The sequence below is a fragment of the Eurytemora carolleeae genome, unplaced genomic scaffold (assembly GCF_000591075.1).
Source record: "Eurytemora carolleeae unplaced genomic scaffold, Eaff_2.0 scaffold676, whole genome shotgun sequence".
In the NCBI taxonomy this organism is placed as follows: Eukaryota; Metazoa; Arthropoda; class Copepoda; order Calanoida; family Temoridae; genus Eurytemora; species Eurytemora carolleeae.
The window spans coordinates 43,283-55,097 of NW_019396918.1; the positions used below are offsets into that span (position 1 = coordinate 43,283).

Consider the following 11,815-nt stretch of genomic DNA (forward strand, 5'->3'; position numbering starts at 1 on the left):
GAAGTCAGTATGTATAAGCAGGTCAACTGCTCTAAATATACCTCTATACATGACTCTGCCCGGAAATACAGTTTGTCCACACACCGGGACATTAAATGTTGAGAAACTACGCAAGATAATATTTTTCTCGATTACATCCTTTAAACAGTGTCCCTGCTTTATGTGAAGAGACAATAACGTGATAAAACTAAATAATGGAATTAGTTTTGTGATTAGTGACATCAAAATAATTTTTTATGTTAAGGTTTATACCTTCATCTATTAATTGTATTTTTTTCAGTGATTTTTATTGTAACTTTATGGACGATCAAATTCAGTTTATGTGTAAAAATAGTCATTAAAATCTCTAGAATTTCAGAAAAAATGTTGCCTCTTAAAAGATCTGCCAGCTTCAAAATTAGGAAACGTAATATTTAATATCTCATTAAGAACTATCATTGTTAAAACAAAAATCACAAATTTTATTTATTTATTGATTCATTGATTCAAAGTTAAAAAGAAAAAGATTTAAACTTTAAAATTAAAACGCAGAACAAATATTTTGATATTATATATTATAATATCATCATCTGTGCTAAGATAACTAAAGATGAACACAAATAAAAGAATAAATTTTACAAAATCCACAAAATATATAATGTTATTCATTCAAGGTGTATTTGATATTGCTTTAACTTCTTTATAGCAGAATACAGCTAGAAGTACATACAAGAACTAGCCATGCGCGTTTCCTAAGTGAAATAAAAATGCAAGCTAAAAAAGTCGAATAATCTTGTATTATTTTTTTTTAAAAATCTGTTTATACCATCTTTATAAAATAAGATATGTACCGTGGTTAGAACTTAAACGTTTGATCTTGATATCCGATGTGAGAACTTTTAAATTTGAGGATCAACACTTAAATCCTCAATACAATTTAACCCAGCAGTGTATGACCATCATGTGATATCAAAGACGAATTAAATTAATCCGTAAATCTGAATCAGACCAATGCTTGATCTCAAGATTTGACTTCTGGTTCTGCTGTTCGAAAATTAAGACAATTTTTGTTTTGAGCAAAGTTTACATGTTTCTGGAATATAATTTTCAAATTTTTTTTTTAATATTTAAAATACTGCATCAAATAGAAAATACGGGTGCATAATTTTACATATATTTATGTACACTCCAACAAATTAAAATTAAATATTTGCAGGAAATATTTATTTGGCGGATTTATTTGATCGATGTCGTGAAATTTTCCTCGTTCAATATTTTCTGCTTGACCTTAATTTCATTTTTAATGATCAAATGCATAGATTTGCAATCAGAGATAAAAAGTTTTAATGACCTTATTACATCGTAAAATACAGGATGAGTAAAAAACAGACCTACATCTTATAACTTGCCATTTTAGTACTTACATACTTTTAAGAACAAGTTTACGGCAAGTTTTAATTCTCAATCTTTTTTTCTGAGCTTGGAACTTTTGTGATGTTTACCCGCTTAATCTTCATATCCATTTTACGGAGAATCTGCTGTCTCTGTTCTCTCATTTGTTGAACGCTATATTCCTTGATTTCTGATTGACTGTTCACATTTTCTGCCCATAACGGGATATGGCATAAAGATTAGATTGATCCATGTGGATCAAGCATTTATCTCGATATCATTTTCCACATTACAACTGATGAGTGCCCCCTGAAGACCTGGAAAAGATTTCTGGATGATTGTTTTGGAATCTGGACAGATTCTATTGAGAAATTATATCAATTCCTGGATGATGTCAATAAAATTCATCCTACAATTACTAGTTAATCTATATAATAGGAATATCTTTAAAACATCTCTGTACATTTATATCTTTTAAGATGAAAAATGTCGTCTTATGCGCAATCTATCTTTATCTATGTTATCCACATTACGATAGTTCCTACCTCTGTTTAATTACACATTCTAAAGCATTGAATTATTAAATAAGCAATTAATATGGATAACATTATAATAATTCCATTCCATTTAAAGCATAATAATAATCAATTAACAAAAACAAAAACTGCTACATCTCTGGACTAAACTTAGTATTGAGAATACAAAATTTCTAAGATTTAATTGCGGAGCCTTTAAAAACCTGAATATAAAAAACGATGATAAACTTTAAGTAAAAGATATAAAGTAAAATTGAAATTAAAATTTACCAATAATGCATTTCACTGAATTTATTATGTTTATCTGTAGTGTTGACAATGTCAAAATTGAACCAGTTATCAAATATCAAAATGGTCTGAATAATTTTCAAGAAACAGATGAAACAGAGAAAATCACACAAAACGGCGACTTTCACATTCAAAATGGCGGCCATCAGATCCAAAATGACGACCATCAGATTCAAAATGGCGACCATCAGATCCAAAATGGCGACTATCAGATCCAAAATGGCGACCATCAGATTCAAAATGATGCAAATCTAACAGAGGAAATAAATGATGACGCTCCTCTTAATATACTAGCCGGGGCAGATTGGGAGAGCTTAAACTATTCTGTATTAAATGTAATTATAATTTTATTTTTTATAAATGAGGATTTATAAATTTCAAAATTTGTTTTGTTTAAAGATTGAAGCAGGGGAAGAAGTGACGGGACTAGCAATTAGTGAAGAGTATATAGCTGCACAGTTCTTCTTGGAACCTGAAATACATGTGTTTTCAAGGTTGGTATACAGATGGTATCTACAAAGTATGAGACTTCAATCATAAGTTAGAAACCCCTAGACCAATTTGCTTCAAATTTTGATAAAAACGACGGAAATGTTCGAAACTTTTTTCTAAGTTTTTAGTTAAGTAAATTGACTTTTATCGGGTAAACTTAGCTTCCAGGTAAAGCTGGGTTCCCAATTTCTACTTTTAGAATATTTCTATTTGAAATTCTTTAGAAAAGATCTGAATTTACTTCATCGATTGAGTGGACATGACTATGGGGGTCAAGCAGTACAAATCCTGGATAACATTTTGTACTCTGGATCCAAGGTATTCTAATCAGGTCACTTTTTCTTCTAAACTTTTTTGAATTTTTAAACTTTTCATTTTTTGTGTTTTTGAAGGATTGCACTGTAAGAAGTTGGAATCTCGGAACAGGGAAAGAAATAGAAGCAGTTAATGATCACAGGGATTATGTCCAGGTACAGATAAGACGACATTCATATTTATAAGCGTTGCTACATTTCATTTAAACGATTTATATTGATAATTGAACACTGGAACACTCAGATACAGTTTAACCCAGAACTTTAAAGACATCAAAAGAATTTAACAAATGTCGTTTTCTAAACCAATGGAATGCTGAAAATATTTTTTATTTTTTTAATTGAATTATTGTATGGAGCTCTTTAAAACTGATCCCGTATATTTCATAACCCTATATTTATTTTTACAATTACTGAGATTTGGGTACAGGGTGTGCCAATAAAGATGGTGATTGAGAAACGACTTGAAAGTCGGCTTTGATTTCTGATATTTACGGCATGGGAAAGAAAGTATAAAAAACTGTATACTTCTTATAAGCTTTTTATAAGCTTTTCATTAGATATTTATTAAGACAATTTTGAATTATTATATAAATTGATATTTGTACAAATTTTGCAATATCTCCGTCCATTTTGAAGATGCAAAATAGTAGACCACATTTTGAAAATCTCAAGACCCGGTGATTTTGATATTAGATTGCACAAATTTTGTTCACGAAAAAAATGCCGCATTGATCGAAAACGATTTAAAAGGCGTTACTATAGACCAATGTTAATTTGGACATCCTGTAAAATAGTATAAAACCTATTGAAAACTTGTCAAGACGACATTTTATGCATTTTTTTCGTGGATCCTAAGTTCTGAACTTGTCGAGATGTTAGCTTTAAAATTTAATATCGCAAAAAATCTCCAAAACGAGTGAGTTTTGACAATGTGGAAAAGTGCTATTTCACATTGACATAAAGTTCACAATACTCTAAGAAATGTCAAATTTTTATCTACAGTCGTCGTCGTATATATTAATACAATGAAGAAAACTTTCAATTTCAATTTTTAATTATTCTGCCAAGCTTTCAAATAGCATAATAAACATGGAAACAAAGATATAAACTTGTCATTTAAAAAACCTTGTTGGAAATCAAAACTCAAAAAGTCGTTTTTGTAGCATTTATATGAACTCCGGCCAAAGCAAGAAATTTTTTTAATTGAGCACAGAAACCAAATCCAATTGCAATAAAATTTAACATTTCTTAGATTAAGTCTCCTATCTTCTTTTTGGAATTATAAATATTTATTATTTTTGTGAAGTGTTTATGCGTGAAAAAGCTCCGAATGGATGGATTGGGCGAGGACGGAGAAATAACTGCTCTTGTCTCAGGAGGAGCGGCTGATCATAGGATAGTTCTGTACAGTACAGATAATACAGGTATATAGCTGATAATAGGACAGTTCTGTACAGAACAGATAATACTGGTATATAGCTGATAATAGGACAGTTCTGTACAGTACAGATAATACAGGTATATAGCTGATAATAGGATAGTTCTGTACAGTACAGATAATACAGGTATAGCTGATCATAAGATAAGTTCTGTACATTATAGATCATACAGGTATAGCTGATCATAAGATAAATTCTGTACATTATAGATCATACAGGTATAGCTGATCATAAGATAGTCCTGTACAGTATAGATAATAAAGGTATATAGCTGATTATAGGATAGTTCTGTACATTATAGATAATACAGATATAGCTGAACATAAGATAGTTCTGTACATTATAGATAATACAGATATAGCTGATCATAAGATAGTTCTGTACAGTAAAGATAAAAATGTATATAGCTGATTATAGGATAATTCTGTACAGTATATAGCCGATTATAGGATAATTCTGTACATTATAGATAATACAGGTATAGCTGATCATAAGATAGTTCTGTACAGTAAAGATAATAAAGGTATATAGCTGATAATAGGATAGTTCTGTACAGTACAGATAATACAAGTATAGCTGATCATAAGATAGTTCTGTACAATACAGGTATAGCTGATAATAGGATAGTTCTGTACAGTACAGATCATACAGGTATAGCTGATCATAAGATAAGTTCTGTACATTATAACATTATAGATCATACAAGTATAGTTGACTATAGGATAATTCTGTACAGTATAGATAATAAAGGTATATAGCAGATAATAGGACAGTTCTGTACAGTACAGATAATACAAGTATAGCTGATCATAGGATAGTTCTGTACAGTACAGATAATACAGATGATAAATTCAGCTACAGGGTGTTCCCATAAACATAAGAAATAATAGACGACTTGAGATAAGGGGTCCATATAATTCCATTTCTGATCCCAAATGGTTTGAGGTTTAAAGTACAATGAGGGGCATGAAAATAAACTTGCTGTGTTATTTTTTGTACGAGAAGTACACTTCAGAAATGTGTACTGCATTTGGGGTGTTAAAAGATGTAAATATCAGTAATAAATGTACGAGATAAAGTATGATATACAGAAAAATAAACACTCCCTTGCACTTTGCACTGTACACCCTTCAGTATGGAATATTTTCTACAACTTGACATACTATTTACAATTGTTTTCAATAACAACATGGTTAATTTCTGCCCCTAATATCAATCAATCAATCAATCAACAATTTTTTCTTTTTATCAAACAAATCAAACTATCGAAGCTATAAATGGATGTTATTACTTAATTCACATGTTTTATGGTACACCCTGTCTATTTTAAAAAATTCAAATTTACTTCTCAATTATCAGGTCGATTAAAAAAGAGGCATCAGCTTGACGGTCACAGTGGTTGGATAACATGCTTGGAGATGACCGATACCATGGTGATCTCAGGAAGCAAGGATTGTACAGTGAAACTATGGGATCTTGCATCAGGAGATATTCTTCAATCCCTGACTCAAGATTCAGATATTACTTGTATATCTACATTCTCTCTTACACAGGTAAAACACTAAATATTTTTTTTATCGATGGTAATTGTTTTTCAAAGTTTCCAGGTTTCCAGGTTTACAGGTTTACAGGCTTCCAAGTTTTCTAGGTTTACAGACTTCCAGGTATCAAGGTATCAAGGTATCCAGGTATCCAGGTATCCAGTTATCCAGAGATATGTAATGTTTAGGGATATAATGTTCAGGGATATCTAATGTTGAGGGATATCTAATGTTTGGGAATATCTAATGCTTAGGGATATATAATGTTTAGGGATATCTAATGTTTAGGGATATCTAATGTTTAGGGATATCTAATGTTTAGGGATATCTAATATTTAGGAATATCTAATTTTTAAGGATATCTATTGTTTAGGGATATCTAATGTTTAGGAATATCTAATGTTCAGGGATATCTAATATTTAGGAATATCTAATGTTTAGGGATATCTAATGTTTAGGGATATCTAATGTTCAGGGATATCTAATATTTAGGGATATCTAATGTTTAGGGGTATCTAATGTTTAGGGATATCTAATGTTTACGGGTATCTAATGTTTAGGGGTATATAATGTTTATGGATATCTAATGTTTAGGGATATCTAATGTTTAGGGGTATCTAATGTTTAGGGATATAATGTTCAGGGATATCTAATGTTCAGGGATATCTAATGTTCAGGGGTATCTATTGTTTAGGGATATCTAATGTTTAGGGGTATCTAATGTTTAGGGATATCTAATATTTAGGAATATCTAATTTTTAGGGATATCTATTGTTTAGGGATATCTAATGTTTAGGAATATCGAATGTTTAGGGATATCTAATGTTTAGGGNAACCAAACACCTTGGTAGGGACAGGAAGGTAAACCAAACACCTTGGTAGGGACAGGAAGGTAAACCAAACACCTTGGTAGGTACAGAAAGGTAAACCAAACACCTTGGTAGGGACAGGAAGGTAAACCAAACACCTTGGTAGGGACAGTAAGGTAAACCAAACACCTTGGTAGGGACGGAAAGGTAAACCAAACACCTTGGTAGGGACAGGACAGTAAATCAAACACCTTGGTAGGGACAGGAAGGTAAACCAAACACCTTGGTAGGGACGGGAGGGTAAACCAAACATCTTGGTAGGGACGGGAAGGTAAACCCTTATTAAGCCACTGTTTGAACGTTCAAGCTCAATTTAAAAAGGAACATGTCCAGGTTAAAGCGATGTCGTCTTAAAACCTTTAAATGGAGAGTCTTTTGAACTTACGTCTACACTGTACCTTAAAGAGTTCTTCAGAAAATCGTTATGATGGTTCTTAATTCAATAACAAAAGTTTGACACTTTCTCTTTACAATTGAGTCCTCAATTAAAAAATAACTGATTCAGGAATCACAAATTTTTTGATTTTAATATTTAAGTTTAAAAAAGAATTGTATTTTATTGTGCCATCGTGCGGTTACATGTTGAAAAACAAAATTGTGATTTTTCTGATTTTCTAATTTTTTTAGGTATCGTCGATCCAGTAGATATCACGATAAGACGGTGGATCATTTTACTCTTTGTGATAATGGATATATGGTCACTGCCAGCCTTGGCAGTAAATTTATTAAAATTTGGAAGGTAGGAATCAAAATTTAAATATAATGGATTCAAATCTGTTATGCCTCAAAATTCAAAGAACTCAAAATTACGAAGTAATTTTAAAAGTCAGTTTTAAAAATGATTTGGAACGCAGAACTTACATTCTTAAAGAAGAAGTTCAAATTTGAATGGTAGGACATAAAATTTTGTACTTAAAGCTCGGGCTCAAAATTTGTTAGCTATAACTTAAATTTGGAAGGTGGGACTTCAAATTCAGAGGAAATACTTGGAGCTTAAAATTTTGGAAATTTGAATGACTCCAAAATTGGAAGGCTGCGCGCATACAACTTGAGAGGAAAACCTTAAATTTTGGAAGGTAGAATTTAACCCTCGGAAAATAAGAATGAAGAAGATACATATATATACTAGGCTTTTAAGGCGCTTCACACCCATCTTCTTTTTCAACTGTTACCATGTTCTCAATTGTAAATCAAAAACAAACAAAAAATTTCGTGGATTTTTTTTTAATTTTCAAAAATCGAATTCTGTTAAAAGCAAATTTTAAAAATTTGATCATCATAAACCTTCTCTGGGTTCACGCAAGGTCCCAAATAAAATTTGGGCCAAATGGGTTCAGCCGTTTTTACGTATATTGGATACAAACAAAGAAACAGACACCCAAGCAAAGTATATATAGATATAAATATGTACATAGTAAAAAGATGAGCTTAATATTTAGATTGAGAAATATGAAGATTGTATTCTGAAAACTGATGTTACAGAACTGCAGATTCTGAGAGAACACTCAGATTATCTAAGTGTTGTCAGGGAGCTTAAATTCTTACCTAACCCCCCCCCTCCCCCCTTTCCTTTAACTACAAGATTTTTATTTCCAAATTATTAATAAATCAAAAGTCAGATTTTTTTGTCTTCAAAGAAACTAAGCTTGTTTGTTTTTCATAAAAGTAGACGAATTAGTACATGTGTACTCTTATCTTTTGTAAATACAAGTGTTAACAGTTTACTGAATTTATCTTGATCTAGAGTGCTGGGTAATACAATTATTAGCTGTAGTGGCGATGGCAAGATCTTTCTACATACGTAAGCATTAAACAATTGCAGGGGGGGGGGAATACAATTTCGAAAATACTGACATTTGATACCTTTTGTGTTACTTTTAAAAATGTCTTTTATTTCTTCTCTAAGAAATCAAGGAAATTTTTTTTTAAGTGTACGAAATGGATTGATTGGGTCTGCTATCATTTATGTAAATAACAAAGTACAATAAATTCTTCACTGATAAAAAAAAAACATTTTTGTGTTATTAAACTTTAAGAAAACATTTTGAAATAAGGGAATTAGGGAAAATTAATTTCTTAGTTTTTAACAAAATATATCGTAAGTAAGGCTTTTGNTAAAGGGAGTGACCGGCAATGTATGGTACTTAAACTGACCGATTCTCCAAATCATCCCTCCAAAATTGTCAATCTATAAGGATTTTGAATATTGAATTTGCGCTCTTGCTAAAAAAATACAGGGTGTCCCACGAAGCATGACAGTTGGTGAATAGTTTTGAATGTCTTTTTTCTACATACTGTATTAGATAATAAAGACTTTTGGCAGTTTATTTCTTTAAAAAAATGTTTAACTCATATATATTTTACTGTGAAATCAATTTTACAATAATATAACTGTCATATAAAAAATGTTATTAGTCTCTTTAGTATCAAACAACTTATCAAATTATGGAAGAAGACATTCACCAACTGGCATGCTTCGCGGGACACCCTGTATGTACCTAAATACTAAAAAATTACAGTGCTACATTCTCAGTTCAAATACCGCACATTGCCGGTCACTCCCTTTAAGAAAAAATACAGTGAGACTCGTAAAACCTTGAAATAGGAAGACGACAGTATAAAGCTCAAGTTATGATTACACGACATAGGTTGAGTGAAAGCTATTGGAAAATATATCAACATCAATATACCCATGTAAGATTGTTAAATGACGTCTTTCTAATCCAATGTTTTATGAGTCACACTGTAATATTATTTTTAAATTGATGTCTAGGGAGAGAATGGTTTGGCTCCTTCTGTTGACCGGCCAACTATAGTTTGTCAAGGTCGACTGTGTAAAGCAGGAAAAACAGGACTTGCAAGATCTTCTTCAAGTTTCCAGGTTTTTACTCAATTCTATTTATTTTTCCAGGTTTTTACTTAATTCTATTCATTTTTCTAGGTTTATACTCAATTCTATTTATTTTTCAAGGTTTTTACTTAATCCTATTTATTTTTTCCAGGTTTTCCATCAATTTTATTTATTTTTTACTCAATTCTATTTTTTCAAGGTTATTCAAGGTTATTTCTCAACTCTACTTTTTTGTTACTAAATTCTATTCATTTTTACTTTTTAGAAATTTTTTTTTTAAGGTCAGCTTCTCTCTGAGACAAACAACAGCAAGTGCAGAAGGTAAATAAAGTTCTATTTTGGATGTTGCCATCCAGACCTCTTTAAAGGGGTGAGTAGCAGATCTTGAGGTTCGGAGAAGAATCCCAAGGTCTGGAGTAAGGTTTCCAGCGAAAAGCGGAAATAGTTTTGCGGAAAAATTCACATTTTTTGCATTTCGTTCGCACGCGAAAAATGCGCAAATTTTCTCTTTTTCTCTTTCTCTTTTTTCGTTGTAATCTGTTTGGCGAAAAACGGAACATTTTTGCAAAATAAGAAATGCGAAAATTTTGCAAAAACAATTCTGCTTATCAAAGTTCTCTTCAGCAAACATTTAACAATGTAAAGGAAGAGAAATTATTAATTATGATAAAATAACAATTCTATATTCCACATTTTTTTTGCGAAATTATTATTCGCTGGAAACCCTAGTCTGGATGAAATTTCAAACGAAAAAAAAATATGATTTTAAAGCTTTAAATTTAAACCCTTTGATTTTACTTCAGACCCTAGAAATTAACTCCAAATATTACCTTTCCCTCCTCCCAGAGAAAAATTTGGCTTCTTACAAGTTTTTGTTTCTAATATACTTTTAATAGAGCTTTGGCCTCGATATGGGATCGTCAGAATATTTATTTAAACATTAAAATCTGAGTTTTTTTGAAAAGGAAAAACGTAGGTTTATTATTCAGGTCGTCTTCAGCTTCCACAGACTATCGAGGAAGACAGTGAAGAGGAAGATGAGTTTATTATTGAGTATGTTACTGATTCTGAAGAGGAACTAGAGGATGGAGATCAAGAATGGTGATTAATCAGTGATAAAGATCAATATGTACTGATTCTGAGATGGAATTGGAGGATAAAGATCAAAAAAGGTGACTAAGATCAATATGTGACTAATTCTGAGAAGGATTTGGAGGATAAAGATCAAGAATGGTGATTAAACAGTGATTTAAAGATCAAATGTATTGGAATATGTAGATTGTGCCAATGATTAGAGTAAGATTATATTAAATGGAGTGACTGGCTATGTTATTTAGTCGAACTGAGTATGCAGTGTTGTGGAAAACTTCTTTCGTATTCATTTGAGACATATTAAACTTTTTAAAGATCTGTTAATCCTGAGTTTGAGCGCAACGTTCAAAACTCTTACTTTGGGGGTGGATACGTTTTCAGAATTAGTTTATTTTTTTTTTAGTTATTAAAAAACGACAACGAAAAATAAAGTAAAAATTATACAGTAATCTAATTAGACGGATAGAAACATATTTCTCAAAAGAAATTTGTCAATAAATCAATGCTAAAATCGATTATTTCATTTTCATTATTATATTGAATTTCTTATTTTCTTTGAATTTATTCGCAGATTTTTTTTAATTCTTCAACTGTCGTCTTTTCAATGATAATTCTAGAAAATCTGCGAAAATCTTTGTGAATAATGAGAAACCAGAATAATCAGAAAATAGAAACTAATAATTGAACAAGATTACTTATTTTCGATGATAAGACAAATTTTTATTTTCTCAACATGTTCCTATACATGATGTCTGTAGTTTATTGTAGAACTTTTTTACATTTTATGTCTAAAACTAATTCTGAAAACGTATCCACCTCCAAAGTAGGAGTTTTGAACATCGAATTTACGCTTAAACTCAGGATTTAAAGATCTTTAAAAAGTTTAATATGTCTCAAGTGAATCCGAAAGAAATTTTCCACAACACTGCATACTCAGGTCAATTACCTTACATATCCGGTCACTCCCTTTAAAAGCTGAAACAAAGCATTGAAGTACCTCTAGTGCCACCTAGCAGTAG

The 11,815-nt window shown here is 31.0% G+C and overlaps 1 protein-coding gene and 2 long non-coding RNA genes across 4 annotated transcripts; all 3 read left to right on the forward strand.

Moving 5' to 3' along the window:
* Positions 1-351: 351 nt before the first annotated feature.
* Positions 352-6,793, forward strand: LOC111710090 (F-box/WD repeat-containing protein 1A). Its single transcript, XM_023484114.1, has 8 exons — positions 352-401; positions 2,218-2,530; positions 2,595-2,689; positions 2,912-3,005; positions 3,080-3,157; positions 4,311-4,428; positions 5,803-5,996; positions 6,188-6,793. Exons 1-8 carry the CDS (start codon positions 364-366, stop codon positions 6,212-6,214), a joined length of 957 nt encoding a protein of 318 aa, XP_023339882.1. The 5' UTR covers positions 352-363; the 3' UTR covers positions 6,215-6,793.
* Positions 6,794-6,809: 16 nt separating this feature from the next.
* Positions 6,810-8,381, forward strand: LOC111710092 (uncharacterized). 2 transcript variants are annotated; one of them, XR_002766996.1, is made up of 3 exons: positions 6,810-6,845; positions 7,481-7,592; positions 8,293-8,381. It is a non-coding gene; the product is annotated as an uncharacterized LOC111710092 (long non-coding RNA). The 2 variants fall into 2 exon arrangements; XR_002766997.1 differs by lacking the exon at positions 6,810-6,845 and adding an exon at positions 7,018-7,062.
* Positions 8,382-9,603: 1,222 nt separating this feature from the next.
* On the forward strand, positions 9,604-11,094 carry LOC111710104 (uncharacterized). The gene is made up of 3 exons (XR_002766998.1): positions 9,604-9,734; positions 9,986-10,025; positions 10,694-11,094. It is a non-coding gene; the product is annotated as an uncharacterized LOC111710104 (long non-coding RNA).
* Positions 11,095-11,815: the final 721 nt, after the last annotated feature.